This window comes from Artemia franciscana, unplaced genomic scaffold, assembly GCF_032884065.1.
Source record: "Artemia franciscana unplaced genomic scaffold, ASM3288406v1 Scaffold_188, whole genome shotgun sequence".
In the NCBI taxonomy this organism is placed as follows: domain Eukaryota; kingdom Metazoa; phylum Arthropoda; class Branchiopoda; order Anostraca; family Artemiidae; genus Artemia; species Artemia franciscana.
The window spans coordinates 148,174-164,591 of NW_027062997.1; the positions used below are offsets into that span (position 1 = coordinate 148,174).

General features: G+C 33.1%; 1 protein-coding gene across 4 annotated transcripts in view; it reads right to left on the minus strand.

Annotated features, from left to right (window-relative positions):
* LOC136042731 (uncharacterized) overlaps positions 1 to 16,418 on the minus strand; it is a 105,067-nt gene that overhangs the window by 70,872 nt on the left and 17,777 nt on the right. For all 4 annotated transcript variants that reach the window (XM_065727694.1, XM_065727692.1, XM_065727691.1 and 1 more), the window contains exons 3-4: positions 10,782 to 10,829; positions 1,686 to 1,917 (exon numbers count right to left, since the gene is read on the minus strand). In XM_065727694.1, coding sequence (XP_065583766.1) covers positions 1,686 to 1,917; positions 10,782 to 10,829 — 280 coding nt within the window. The remainder of the gene's footprint in view (positions 1 to 1,685; positions 1,918 to 10,781; positions 10,830 to 16,418) is intronic.

Here is a 16,418-nt window from a genome sequence, read left to right on the forward strand (position 1 = left end):
TTGCATAATTTCATATGAAAAAAACTGACCGTATTTGGACAGATATTAATCCGTATTTGAAGGGGCTGTTTCCTCCCCAGTGTCCCCCTCTTTACGCTAAAGTTTGGCTGTTTCTCTCAACTCTACTTTTTAAAACAGTAAAAAACTTTAGCGCAAAGAGCGGGACGTTGAGGAGGGAACATCCTCTTTCATATACGGAGTAATTTCTGTTCGTTTTAAGTTTTAACGTTGCTCCTTACTTTCAGTTTAAAAACTGTTTTTTTTTTATTTAATTTCTGAACGTTTTTGGATTAATGTATGTTTTGATTTAGCCTCTCCAGACACGAATAATTATTTTTTCTTTTTGGCTAAATGTTTTTTTCATAGTTTTGATCGGACGATATTGAGAAAAAAGGAGCGGGAGAATAAGCCTAGTTTGCCTGCAATTTTTTGGCTCCTTGAAAAGGCAACTAGAACTCTTAATTTTAGGAACTTTTTTATTAGTAAAAATATACGTAACTTATGAATTAACTCACGTAATGTATATGAGGGGGTTCGCCCCCTTATCAGTACCTCACTCTTTACACTAAAGCTTAAATTTTGTCCCAATTCCTGAAGAATGACCCCTGAATGACAAAGATCATAGAATAAATAGTTGAAATCAATAAAATTACTTTAGCGTAAACAGTGAGGAATTAGGAGGAGGAGAATCCCTCATATGCATAATAATTTCTATTTGTTTTAAGTTTCAATGTTTCTCCTCACTTTCAGTTGAAGAAACTTGATCGTATTTATTTTTTCATCACTCTTTAAATAAATACTGAAAAATCCTGCAACTCCTTCATGGAAATTATCTTCCCCCATGACAAATTCCTCTATAGAAAGATCCTTCTGCATAAAACCCTCCCATCAACCTATCCCCCCACCAAAACTTCCCCTTGAATGTGTCTTTACACTTCCCAATAACCATTACTATTTGTAAACTCTGGTCAAAGTTTGTAACATGAAGCCCCTCCCACGAAGACTGTGGGGGAGTAAGTCGTCCCCAAAGACATAATTTTTAAGTTTTTTGGCTATGCTGAATAAAATGCTATCTCAGAATTTTGATCCGGTGACTTTGGGGAAAAAATGAGCGTGGGAGGTGTCCTGTGTGCACTCCAATATTCTGGTCAGTTAAAAAGAGCACTAGATCTTTTAATTTACGTTAGAATGAACCCTCTCGTGACATTCTAGGACCACTGGGTCGATATGATCACACCTGAAAAAAAAAATGAACAGGCATCCGTGATATATGTTGAGGCAAAAAATACAAAATTCCTGATTTTTGTAGATAGGAGTTTGAAACTTCTACTGTAGGGTTCTCTGATACGCTGAATCTTGTGGTGTAATTTTGTTAAGGTTCTACGACTTTTAAGGGGTGTTTTTCTGTATTTTCTTAAATAAGGCAAATATTCTCAGGCTCGTAACTTTAGATCCGTAAGATTGAACTTGATGAAACTTAAATATTTAAAATCATCATTGAAATTCAATTCTTTCTATTTAACTATTGGTATCAAATTTCCATTTTTTAGAGCTTCGGTTGCTATTGAGCCGGGTCGCTCCTTACTACAGTTCGTTACTACAAAAATGTTTGATTAGGGAGAAAATACTACAAATACAACGAATTATATTTTGAGGAGGTCATTCCTTGTTGGAAATTTAGTTACCTGGGGAGGTTCTTGGCCCAACTGGACCTACTTGAGCTTGAACAAACGAAAATGAATCGGGCGCTGGACCTTTTTCAACTCCCTGAGACTGCTGAAGCTGACCAATAAGAGCTCCAACGTGTGGCGGAGGATATGGAGAACTCGGTGTTCTAGGAATGCCTGGTACATCTGGGACACCTGGACTACCTGTTTCATCTTGCTGACCTATTGTACTGTCTTCATCTATGGGGCCCTGAAAATGCAGTAATTAAATCAGATTGAATGACTAAAAACAACTTTGAAAAACTTAACTAAAAGCAGAACAGAGGCAAGAAGTTCAAAGGAGAATACAGTAAGAACGGCATTAATCAAATTTCTTTGCTCGTAAGTAAAAGAGAGTTAGTTTTAGTTTGAATGAGCAGAGAAAATTAACATCCATGGTGGGACATCTGATGTACCTGTTTTAATAAACACTTTATTTAGTTCGTATTGATTATCTCTTGCCATTTTGACATAATTCGAGGCAACAGCCATGTCCAATATATTGTTACTCTTCGTTAGTGAAAATTAATAGTCCATTTAGCCTTTGCTGAAAAGAGGCAACAGTGGCTTTCATAGAATAAGCAGCATCAATGTACAGAACTGAGCAAAGTCGTTTTCAAGGAATCAGTCTTTGGTATTTCCACCAGTGGGTAATCTGGGCAATAAATGCGCAAGTTTATCTTGTAATTTGTTCACCAATATCTTAGTGGTCTTTCAAATCGGCTGTTTTATTTTCTATAGCTTTTTCTTGAAACATTAGATTAAGATTAAGATTAAGCAGCCCTGTTTAAAGCAAGGGTGAAGCCTAACAGGAGACTCAGTCAAATAAAAAAATGGATGGACCTAAAAAAAAAATTGTGGCGGAAATGAACGGAACACGATCTTGTAGAGAAAGGAAAAGTATTTATACTGTAATAAAGTTGAGGTCTTCAAATAGGCTTGTGAATTGAATAGATTCTGAGATATCATCAGTTTTAGTAAGCCACTACTTAAATCAAAGAAATGTCTTCCGTCCTTCTCATAAACTTATTGCTTGTGAACAGAGTAGTAGCAGACAGTGAAATTTAAAAAACCTTGGACGTATGATTATAAAAAGGAAAATTTGGCTGCTGGTATGATAGAAAAAGCGCAAGGAGCTGGAAAAAACTTAAGGAGGAGCTAAGGAAGGAGCTGAGCTTTCTGACGTCTAAATTAATAAATCTATGGTTCTGTATCTGAGGGAAAACTTGGACTACCATATTTTTTGATATGACAATTAGCTAGATCACTGCTAAAGTCTTTTGGATTGGTAGATACTTGTTTTTTTTTTTTATTGCTAATACTATTCACCGTTGCCCTTCTTTTCTTTATATCCACTTCTTTTAAAGCAGATAGGATAACACTTATCTATTTCAGTTTGTAAGCTTGTGTTTTAACTTGATGTTTTCCTCCTTTTGTCTTATTCGTTTACCAACTAAATATAACTTAAATAGTCATGTTCCTCTTTTATTTCCCTTGTTTGGAAATACTGATTAGTTTCTCCACTCAAATAAATCTGATTTAAATCACTTTCTTCAATTGATGAGTAATCATTAACATAAATATTAGTACTTTGCCTGCCCAGCTTTTCTAAAGGTATGTTTTACTCTAAGATGGCTGAGTAACAATAAAAATTAATTGTCTTTCTTTTTATAGAAGGGGTAGAAAGAATCTTTTTTAAGAAAGAATGGGTAGAAAGAATCAATAGATAGCTATTATAATATAGTTGTTAATCAATATTGAAGCTTAAGGTCCTAAGGGCAAAAACACTCTAGTTACAGAAAATAAAAATAAGACACTAGTACTAAAATTGTTAAATTTTCATCTCATTCTTCTAACAACAAATCGAAGGGCAAACCACCTGAGGCCAACACACCTCAAAGCTACGTCAGTTTTTAGACTGTATTACCCCAAGAATTACCACCCTCCGAGAGAAAAGCCTTATGATAGATAAGTTTGAACCACAGTACGTTTAGTTTCCTGTCGCGTCTGTGTCCATGTGTTCGCTCAGGACAGAAACTTCCAAAATCTCGGGGAAAATGATAGAGATTCACAGCTCTAGTTTAAATGAAGCCGTATCCAAACAATTTAAAGCTTGCCAGCTTCAAAAAAGATTAAATTTTATTTTTACTGAATCCTTGTATCCAGGGGAGGGTCAGGGTGTTTGACTTCCCCACCGAAAATTTTTGCCTGACTCATAAAAACGTAAAAATACATATAAGTAAATTTTTTATGCGTTTCTGTAAATCTTTTCGTAAAACCCTCCCTCCCCAAAAATACCCATCCCCCGAACAAAATCCTGAATACAACCTTCTGTTCAAGTGTTTGGTTATCTACTTTTTAATCTATTTTTACACGAATAAGAATTTTTGAAAATCTTTCAGTAAGGACTTTAGCGGGGGGGGGGGCTTGCCAGTCTTCACCCAAGTCTTCAAAAAAATTCTGACTGCGTAAACGATGGTGTTTGTTTTTATGTATTTATTGATTATTGTGGTGAAACCAGTAGTGTCGGAGGAAATGTGTTTTTCTGTTTTTCTCTCAGTGCTGTTGTTTCCTCCACCTCCCCCAAGGACAAGGGCTACTTTTTAGGAGACGTAGAAAAATGATTTTCTATTTCAATTATCTGTTTTGTTAATAAATTCTTACCCGTATGTCAAGATTCATCGAATCTCAAATTCTAGATTTCTTCGCGGTGTATTTCTCTCTCAAAACATTCCTATTCGAACTTTACTTTTCGATTGACTTGCGAAAACAGGCTAAGACAACAGTTCAGACTGGTGACAGGTTTTTCACAAAAAGAAAACTTCACAGACGCAATTTTATCCAGTTCCATTCTTTAACTGTAATTCGTTTTATACCCCAAAGGCAACATGACAGGGAACTGGACTAGAAAACTGGGATTAGAATCTTGATTATAATATGTAAGAACGCAAATTTTTCATTCAGCAAGTATTCACTTTGGGAATAGTGAACAGATTTTTTCAATTTTATTTTTTCTTTTGTTGAGCTAACTCGGTTTATTTATTGCATGAAGCTAATTTTATGTTGTTGCTTCTTTTTTTCTTTCTTTTTTTTGTCTTTGCTTGATATTCTGTACACAGATAAGACTTTTTTTATTTTATCAGGGTATTTTTGTACAGTGAGCTCTATTTTGTCTTTAAATTCAAGTTATTTATTCGAAGTTTACTAAAACTTACTTTCTATATAGTGAAAAGCGATGAGCATTTGCTCAAGTTAGCAGTCACTGGTTTTACAACAGCAAATAATTTGAAACAAAATGTAAATTTTTACTTATACCATTAAATTATCAGTTAAAAAAAACTGTTCAGCAGGAATTAAGATAAAATCAGAGTTGCATCTTAGATTTGGGCTGCCAAATTGACACATTTTGTGTCAAATTTGACACAATTTGATGTTGCGTGAAACAATGACACATTCGGTCGAAATGAAGACACAATCGACGAAAATGACATAATTTTCAACAAAAATGACACAATCGACAAAACTGACACATTTCTGTCATCCATGTCTTGTTTTTTTTTTCAATGATAATAGAAGAAAAGTAAAATTTCAAGTTTCTACATCCAGAAAAGCTACAAATTAATGGAAGAAAACAGCGCTACCTAACGGTGGAAGTAGTACACAAACAGTGCGGAATACAGGACAGATGCCAGTACCGTATTTAAAATTTAAACCACGCGAAGAAAACAGCCATAGGTGGAAATTTTAAATCAAAATGTACGCTTGGCTTCTTGATTGAGTATTTGATACTTAATTGTAATATTAAAAGTAAATAGTAAAAGTAAATAGTAAAAGTAATAGTAAAAGTACTTAATAGTAAAAAGTCAGCAGCATGCAGTTTACCAAAGCTGTATGCCTAAGCAGCAACTCCCATTTTTAGGAGTACAGGAGGGGTATCCCAACTCGGACCAGATTATAAATTTACAGAGATGTCTTTTCTTCAGAATAATCTATCTGGCTTAAATCAGAGTTGCATCTTAGATTTGGGCTGCCAAATTGACACATTTTGTGTCAAATTTGACACAATTTGATGTTGCGTGAAACAATGACACATTCGGTCGAAATGAAGACACAATCGACGAAAATGACATAATTTTCAACAAAAAATGACACAATCGACAAAACTGACACATTTCTGTCATCCATGTCTTGTTTTTTTTTTCAATGATAATAGAAGAAAAGTAAAATTTCAAGTTTCTACATCCAGAAAAGCTACAAATTAATGGAAGAAAACAGCGCTACCTAACGGTGGAAGTAGTACACAAACAGTGCGGAATACAGGACAGATGCCAGTACCGTATTTAAAATTTAAACCACGCGAAGAAAACCGCCATAGGTGGAAATTTTAAATCAAAATGTACGCTTGGCTTCTTGATTGAGTATTTGATACTTAATTGTAATATTAAAAGTAAATAGTAAAAGTAAATAGTAAAAGTAATAGTAAAAGTACTTAATAGTAAAAAGTCAGCAGCATGCAGTTTACCAAAGCTGTATGCCTAAGCAGCAACTCCCATTTTTAGGAGTACAGGAGGGGTATCCCAACTCGGACCAGATTATAAATTTACAGAGATGTCTTTTCTTCAGAATAATCCATCTGGCTTAAAAAAGCACCAACAAATATGACAAAAATACTAGATTGAAGCTGGTTGAATGGCTTACATATTGAGTAAACAAGAAGCTTAGCAATAAAGCCGATTATGTATAGTGCCGATTACGATTACGACGTCATACGAAAAGTCTATTTTCAATTTACAGTCGGAATTGAGCGTCCCTAAGACTTTTATAAATCTAAAATTGCCTTGTTGGCTGCCCAGACACAAATTCATAGTGTGTAACATTAATTTAATCGAATGTTTCTATTTCTTTCTTGACGTCTAGCTTTTTTGCTAATGAAAAAGAGAAAGACCGAGTTCCAAGCAGACCTCCGCCGTCATAATAACCTGATCATTTAGTTAATTCGATTTAGTTAATTCAAGGAGCTCTTATAATCTACGCAATAAAGACCACCTACTATTACCACAAACTAAGACTGTCAGATCAGATTTTAGTCCCCGAATAGCATGTAGTATAAAGTATGGAACAGTCTCCTTGATAATGTCCGTAGCATTTATTCGTTTGATACCTTTAAAACCCAAATAAAAATATTTTTGGTTGATAAAAATATTGAGGAATAAATTTGAGAATAAATTTATTTTTGAATTGGTTTGAATTATTTGTTATTTGTCTAATATTATGATCAATAATGAGGGTAGGGCGACATCCCTAGCTGCTAGGCTTGAGCACGTTTATTTATTTAATTTTAATTTTTGTGGTTTTGTGTTGGTGGGAGATGGTGTGGACTTGGATTTGGATTCCGAGGACGAAGTGGTAAGTAAAAATAACACAAAGCTATTTAATTGCATTTCTTGTTTTTTTAAGAAGAGACTCTTTATTTGGTATTTATTTTCGTTTTAACCCCTATGTAACGGACCATGGAGCCTTGTAGGGGTAGAGAGTTATTGTTGTTCATTTATTTTTGATATTAATAAACTGAACTGAACTGAACTGAACTCATAGAAGAAGATTCTTCAAACATTGATAACGACAAGGACAAGAATCTTCTTTGAAAATTTCTCCGAGGCAATAGGCGGACTAACATGCCTGATACTAATTCCACACCATGGCTAAAAGAGTGGGAAAATTATTTTTCTAAGTCGTCAACTTAGCACAATTCTAACAGTGTTGTGTTACAATTAGATGAAAGGTTGAAGAATTTTTCAACTGATTACAGCATATCTGAGGATATGTTATGTAAAGTAATTAAATCTTTAAAGGTGCAGTCGGCTAAGGATCATGATGGCGTATTTGCTAATCACCTCAAACTTGCTCCTTTTTCTGGCATTTTTCAACCTTTTACTCATTACTGGTTTAGTACCATCGCCATTCTATATTGGCATAGTTACGCCTATACCTAAAAGCTGGAAGAAAGATTTGTCATCTTGTAGTTCCTGGAGGCCAATTACTAGGGGTTCTATGATTGGGAAAGTGTTAGAGTTGTGTTTGAAGGATGTTCTTGAAATTCTCGACGTCGGTTCTAATCAAGTTGGTTTTAAGAGAGGTTTGGGATGTGACCACGCCCGTACATCTTTCAGCAAAGTTATTGAAAAAGCGAGAATCTCTGGTCAACTACTATACGCCCTCTTGGTTGATATCAAAGGGGCCTTTGATAACATTTCTCATGCATCTGCACTGCTCGCTCTAATCGATGCTGGATTGCCCCTAGCTGTCATTCGAGTCCTTTGCTCTTGGTATTCTGGATTAAAGATCCGTATTTGTCCGAGTTCGTCTTCATCTCAGTCCAAATTAATTCAAGTGGGTAGAAGAATTAGACAAGGAGGAATTATTTCTCCTTATATATTCAATTCATGTTTAGCTACTACCCTTAATTCTCTTTGCTGCTCTTTTGTTTAATTATCTCGAAATCTGTCTTACATTGCATATGCTGATGAAATTATCCTTCTCAGCCTTGTTTCTAATTTTAATAGTTTAATTAATTGTTTAAAAGGTTTGGGCCTTTCTATAAGTTTTGAAAAATGTCAATTTTTTGTTGTAAATTGTTTAGAGGATAATATCAGGGCGACTCTCGATTGCAACAATGGTGTTATTTTCCAGTCGTCACCAATAGTCACTTATTTGGGATTACCTTATGCTGCTTCAAAAAGAGATTTTAAACCAGTCCTGGTTCAGCATGTTCAGATGAAACTACGCAAGGCATTTGGTCTTTTAATTCGTTTTCGGGGTCTTTACCGTCGGGACATCCTCGATCGTATGTATAGCTTTTTTGCTCTGCCTCACGTATTGTTCCCGTCTGTCCTCTTCCGTAATTTCATACCTTCTGATCTTTCGCCCATTAAAGTTTATTATTTCAAATTTTGTAAATTTTTACTTGGTCTCCCCTTTCTTTTAGTAACACTGAGATTGTTTTAGAGCTTAAAGTGAAGGATCCTCTAGTCTGTATAAAGAAAAAATATAAAATATTTGAAGACAAGGCGAAAATTATCCTTTTAGGCCACAATTTATTTCCGTTTTTAGTAACAGTTCTGGCTCTTGATGATTTACACGATAAATAATTTAGCGAGTGTTTTTTTTATCTGTTTTTTTCTCTTTTAAAGTGTTTGATCAATATTTGATATTTTTAATTGTAAGCGTTATCATTTTTCTTTTCTTTATATTGTAGCCTACTCCTCATTTCTTGAGGGAAATAAAGAAAATAAATAAATAGTAACTGAAATAATAACAATGATAAAAACAATAATAATAAATTTAACAATAAAAGTAATAACAATAATAATACCAATAATATTTTAATAGTAATAATGCTGATAATGATAATAACAATAATAATAATAATAATAATAATAATAATAATAATAATAATAATAATAATAATAATAATAATAATAATAATAATAATAATAATAGTAATAATAATAACAATAATAATAATAATATTCTCCAATTTTGTTTAATAATTGTGTTTCGCTGCTCAGGATAAGCTGAACTGTACTTTTATCTTCAAAGGAGTTCATCTTTCGTTAGTTACGTTTGCAGAGGGCCTAGTAAACCTTTTTTGCACTTTTCAAGGATGCTCTTCAGCCTTTGAGTTTCTCCAAGAAGAGTACAAACATATTGGTTTGAGCTTTAATGCTGATAAAACAGTTGTTCTACCATTCAACTATAGAGGGAATAGAAACTCAATAGGTCTATCCGGCTTTGAGGTATTTTTTCCTAGCAGCCTTACTTACGTAGGCATGCCTATTAGAGCAAACCTGAAAGAAACTTTCAGCCTGATAGTTAAAAAATTATACCATTAAGATCCAGGCCGGGTTTGCCTCCCTGGCTTCAAACGTTTTCGTATCTAAGTAGAGTTCACCGTTCTCCGTTATATAAGACCCTAACAGTTCTTCACTTACTTGCCCTTGCTCCCGTTTGGTCTTTCCTTAATCGTGGCAAGAGAAAACAAGTTCATCTCCTTTACTTTAAATTCGCAAAGTATTTAATGAGACATCCAACTTGGACAAGTAACTCTTTTCTGCAAGGAAAGTATCAATTGGTAAGCCTAGCTAGGATTATTGAGAAGCGTATTTGTGATTTCTCTACCGAATGCCTGAAGTCTTCTCATATTTGGTCATTTCTGTTTGTTCCTTTTTTGTAGTTATCAAACTGTGTTTTTTTTTAATTTCTGATGTCTCTTTTTGTTTTTTCTTGATTTTTACTCTGTCTTTTTCTGGGATTTCTGCCAGTGTTTTTTTTTGTGATGGGTTATAAATAAAATGAATAATAATAATAATAATAATAATAATAATAACGATAATAATGGTAATAATAGCAATAAGGAAAACAAAAAAAGCACTAACGAGAACTCACAAGACTCATAGAGAAACTCGTAACATCTTAATTGCATAGACAACATACTTGATCTACATATTTTAGCGGAAAGTCGACAATACTTTCGTGGTGCATTCAGAATCTGGGTCGAAGCTATTCCATTTTCAAAAAGTATCAAAAACACCATACCTTGTAAATTTACCGGCTTCAAGTCCAAAGCGGCAACTGGAGAAAATATTTACAAAAGCAGAAGAAAATAAGTTGAATCTTATTCTCTTCAATAGTGTGAGGAAACTCCACAGTGGACCAAAAATATTGAGGCTTAATTTTGAAACTATGTCTATGATTAGCAAAATCATGAATACAGAAAATAACACTAATAAGAACATCAGTAGAAAAGTTAAATTAGTTTTTATTGAATGTTCATATTTTGATTGTTATTATTCCTTATAACAATTATAAAATATTCGTTGATATTAATATTCATCTTATAATTCATGCTGATAATATGCTAAACTAATTTTTATTTTCATATTTAACTTCACTGCCATTATATAAGCCACGATAAAGAGAATTTTCCAGAATTAGTACGGTTTAAACAATAGAAGCTCATCAAATTTACTCTTTTGTAACTAGTAATAGCTATTAAAACAGTAAACCATAGCTTACTCCTTCCTCAGGGATGCTTGTCATTTCACTTCGGTACGTAGCAAGAACCTAGAAGTGAAAAAGGATTTTTAGAATGGGAAAGTGTGACAGAGACATAGTAAGAGAAAAGAGAATGAAGTAGAAAGAAAGTCAGGCAAAGAAGGGGTTATAGTAAGGTTCTGTTAAACCTATGGAGAGTTTCAATTACTTATTTTTCACCCTAGTGATATTTTCTCACTACAATGATCTTAACCTGACTTTTTTTTGTTGCTTAATTGAGTTTTTATTGAAAACTGAGCTTTCGTTTGCACTCTATCAGTTCAAGTACCAAATGATAACATTCGAAATCACAGCGAAATGAAAACTGAAGTTTTTTAATAGCTAAGCTAGTTACTGAAGTTTGCTCTATGTTTCTAATAGAGCGGATTTTTTTTAAAAAATAGCCACATGGTAAAGATGAACTCTATAATTGTTTAGTTCATTCAATTTTTTTTGCAATGTGTTAATATTTGTGATTTGGTAAAAATTTATCATATTTTGTTTACCTATTGTTGCTAAAAAGAGGGATATAATAACAGGATAAGCTTGTTTTGGTGTTACTTGGTTGTTTTACATTTGCTTTTTTTCATAGGCATGTATTTTGGGGATGATACCTGACACAGCGATGCCATGGATATTCTGTGGCAGCCACAACACTTGGCTGGGTAGAGAATTTAAAGTGGTGAAACCCTATTGGCAAGTGTATTCTCCTGATGAGCCCTTGTGTTGGGTTGTTGCCTCTGAATTATTTGTCTTTATTATTTTTTCTATTGTTTGGTAAATGACGACTTATACTTATTGACGACATGACTGCCTGTCCATGGATTATTCTTTATGGTTGATTGTGTATGGCTATGCTGTTTGACCTATGTGATTGTATGGATGAGTAGGGTTAAGGCCTCATTCAAGTGCTGGTCTATAGTAATCACTAATTTGGGAAAACAGTCTTCTTTTTCTCCTTCTGTCTCTCTTTTTTTTTTCTTTTTTTTAATGTGTTTGTGCTGTTGCATTGGTGATTTCTCTTTTCATTATATTATTCCTGGTTGGATCCAGGGCTGGTGGAGAAAATTTTTTAGTTTTCTCCCCGACAGACCTTTACCCTGGTCTAGGTTTTTAACCTGATATTGTTAGTTATTGGTGAGATGGCACTTATGCAAATTTCATGTTCTTTCATGTGTTTTTTTTTTATGTATTTATTGACCTATTGACCTATTGACCATGGCATGTTTTTTGGACTTTGATTGTTGGATTTTGATTTGGATGTTGGTTTGTGTTGGATTTATTTTCAATAGCTTTTAATGCAACAAAACAAAAATATTAGCCTCGGAACTCGGAACGATTTTTTGAAAGTTAGTAAGTGTAAGATCATTTTATCCCACGGACTTCTGTTAAAAGAGTACATTGTATAATAAAAATTTTGCATGCAAGTTACGTAGTAATGTTAATTGTAAAACAACCAATGTAATTTACCTATTAGAATGTAATAAATGCTGCCTACAATATGTGGGGAAAACAACTAATAATATATATAAAAGATTTTCTGGACACAAGACAACAGTTAATAATAAAAAAACTAATAACTATCTAGTTCAACATTGGAACAATGGTAAATGTTCCATATCAGATATAACTGTCACAATTTTAGAAAATTTAGAGTTAGAAAATTTAAATAAAGAAGAGAAGAATAATAGACTACGTAAACAGGAGGATTTCTGGATCCATACTCTTGGTACAGCTTATCCTTTTGGGCTAAATGATCGTGTAGCAAAATATAGTGACATGTCTCAGGTTGTTGTTAAATTTATTGATGGTTTTATGGACCATCCTTCTTTTACTTGTCCTACTAAACGTAAAAAACGATCGAGAGGACATAGGAAAAATAATAGGAAAAATGAATTAGATTTACATGTGCTTTCTATAGATCTATGCCAGCTAATTGAATCTAGGGGTATGATTTCTGTAATAAAATGTCTAAATAATTTATCCAAGAGGAATTTAATCAAAATTTTCTGGATTGTTAAGAATAATACAGCTCTTGATTATAATTTCAAAGTAATATGTGATACAATTTGCATTCTAACTAAAACAAAATTTATTTCAAAAAAGGAAAAGTTTGATTAGATTGGTAAGAAGGATAACAGATTATATTTACCTATTAATTTTACTTGTAAGCAGATTGAAGATATTAATTTACCAGAAATTTTAAATCAGCGGTATGTGAAACAGGCCCTTCCTAGTAATTTGAATTGTAATGATAGTCCAGTTTTAACTTATAAATTTTCAAAAACTATTGGGCAAATTATTTTTAATTATAATTTAATACTTGAAAGATTAGATAGTGATATAAATTGGAAACCGGTTTGTAATTGTAAGCAACTTGGCCCATTTGTAAATCCTACTTACAAACATGTTATAACAGGAGACTTGTCAATAATAAAGCAAGATGATCTTCAAATTATAATGAATAAAGAGGCTAATTTCCGTCTTTCTCACCATCTGAAACAATCAAGTGTTCTTGATGGCTTGGAAAATGATTTTGATTTATTTATTGATAAGTGGTGTAAGAAAGAGAATAAAAATAAAGAGTTTTCAAAGTTGGAAGAATTTAATTATTAGTAGAATAAGAAATAAAATATATTCTAACTTAATTAATAGTAACACTAAATCATTATTTTATAATGCGAAGATTAAACAAGCAATTGCTAATCTACAGAATGAATTTGTAATTGTGCCAGTGGATAAAGCTAATAATAATTTTGCCATAATTTGTCAGAAGCTGTATTGTGATATCTTAAAAAGGGACTAATGCACAACTAATGTTTACGAAAAGGTAAATTTAGAGGATGAGAATTTAATTGAAAAGACTGAAGAAATACTTTTTAAAAATTTTAATATTAAAATAAATGACAATGATAAAAAGTTCCCTTTCCTATATTGGACTGTAAAATTTCATAAGAATCCCCCTAAACCACGGTTTATTGCTGGAGCAGCTAAATGTCCAACCCGCATTGCTGCTACTGACCTCTCTTTAATTTTAAAGGAAATTGTAAATAAACTTAAAACCTATTGTTCTGGTATTAAAAAGTTTTCGAATTTTAATCCATATTGGAGTGTTAATAATTCACTGCAGGTGATAGATTTTTTAACAATGGTTTCAGCTAAAAGAATTGAGTCTTTCGATTTTGCGATAATGTATACTAATTTATCACTTAATGTAGTGTTAGATAATTTAAAAATTGTTATCAAGAAACCTTTTCTCTTATCTAGTAATTAAATAAAAAAAAACAAATTTTTTTAGCTGAAAGTAAGAAGCGACATTAAAACTTAAAACGAACAGAAATTCCTCCATACATTAAATGGGTTGTACCCTCGCTATTTACGCTAAAGCTTTTAATTGTTTTAAAAAGTAGAATTGTGGCAAAGAGTCAAACTTTAGCGTAAAGAGCGAGGGATTGCGGAGGGTACAACCCATTTTATATATGGAGGAATTTCTGTTCGTTTCTGTTCAGCTAAAAAAATTAGTTTTTTTTATTTAATTTCTGAACGTTTTTGAATTAATGCATGTTTGGTTTTGGCTCTCCGCACATAAATTATTAAAATGAAATTTGTATATTAATTCTTTTTTTGGCTAAATGGCTTTCTCTTAGTTTTGATCAGACGGTTTTGAGAAATAAGGGGTGGACAAGAAGGCCTAGTTGCCCTCTAATTTTTCGGTTGCTTAAAAAGGCAACTAGAACTTTTAATTTTTAACGAACGTTTTTATTAGTAAAAAATATACGTAACTTATAAATTAGCAACTTACGTAACAGACTTTCATAATCTTATATTTTTATTATGTATACAAGGGGGTTTGTATCCTCGTTAATACCTCGCTCTTTACATTAAATCTTAAGTTTTGTCCCAATTCTTTAAGAATGACCCCTGAATCAGAAAGGCCGTAGAATAAATAGTTAAAATTACTAAACATACTTTAGCATAAAGAGCGAGGTATTTATCTCCTCCTAAATACCTCGCTCTTTATGCTAAAGTATTTTTAGAACCCCTCATATGCGTAATAATCTCTGTTCGTTTTAAGTTTCAATGCTACTCCTTCCTTTCATTTGAAAAAACGTTTTCATGTTTAAATTTCATTGTTTTCTTATAGTAATGCTAGAAAATCATGCACCCTTCTCCTTGAACTTTTCTTCCCCCATGACAGATTCCTCCAAGGAAAGATCCTCCAACATAGCCCCCTCCCCTCAAACCCACCCCCAAAACAAAATAAAATCCCCCTGAAAACGTCCGTACACTTCCCAATAACCATTACTATATGTAAACACTGGTCAAAGTTTGTAACTTGCAGCCGCTCCCCCAGGGATTGTGGGGGAGTAAATCATCCCCTAAATACATAGTTATTATGGTTTTGGACTATGCTGAACAAAATGGCGATCTCAAAATTTTTATCCGTTGACCTTGGGAAAAAAATGAGCGTGGGAGGGGGCCTAGATGCCCTCCAATTTTTTTGGTTACTTAAAAAGGGCACTAGAACTTTTCATTTCCGTTAGAATGAGCCCTCTTGCGACATTCTAGGACCACTTGGTCGATACGATGACCCTTGAGGAAAAAAAAAAAAAAAAAAAAAACACGCACCCGTGATTTGTCTTCTGGCAAAAAATACAAAATTCCACATTTTTTGTAGATAGGAGCTTAAAACTTCTACAGTAGGATTCTTTGATACGTTAAATCTGATGGTGTCATTTTCGTTACGATCCTAAGACTTTTAGGGGGTGTTTCCCCCTATTTTCCTAATAAGGCAAATTTTCTCAGGCTTGTAACTTTTGATGGGTAAGACTAAACTTGATGAAACTTATATATTTAAAATCAGCATTAAAATGCGATTCTTTTGATGTAGCTATTGATATCAAAATTCAATTTTTTAGAGTTTTGGTTACTACTGAGCCGGGTCGCTCCTTACTACAGTTCGTTACCACGAACTGTTTGAAAGGTTCTTAAAAATAGACACTTGCAATAAAAAAGCTATATGGACAAATTGCTTTAATACCAGAGTTAACTTGAGATGTTACAGCTTGGATATGATTTTTGAGTTATTAGAATTTGTTTTATACAATACTTATATAAGATTTTGTGGTGATTTGTACAAGCAAATCGTGGGAATTCCCATGGGGTGGAATGCCAGCCCATTTATAGCTGACTTGTTTTTAAGTCAACTAGAATATAAATATATGATGGATAAGAATAATCCAAATAATTTAAAACATGTTTTGTCAAATAATAAAAGATATTTAGATGATATTTTGGTCTTAAATTGTAAGGATTTCATTGATATTTCTAAAAATATATATCCATCAGCCACCCCAACAGCTAGTATATATATATAAATAAGTTGTCTGTGTGTGTGTGTGTTGAGTGACGTCATGTTTGTGCGTCGACTGACGTCATTATAAGGATTGAGCAGTATGCGTCATGAAGTTGTTTGTCAACTGACGTCATGTTTGTCAACTGATAAAATTACATACCGGGACACCGGGAAACAAATGATGACCGGGACACAGGGAATATAAATGACGAACGGGAACCTCAAAGAGAAATTACAACCTGGGACACCCGGACACAAATCAC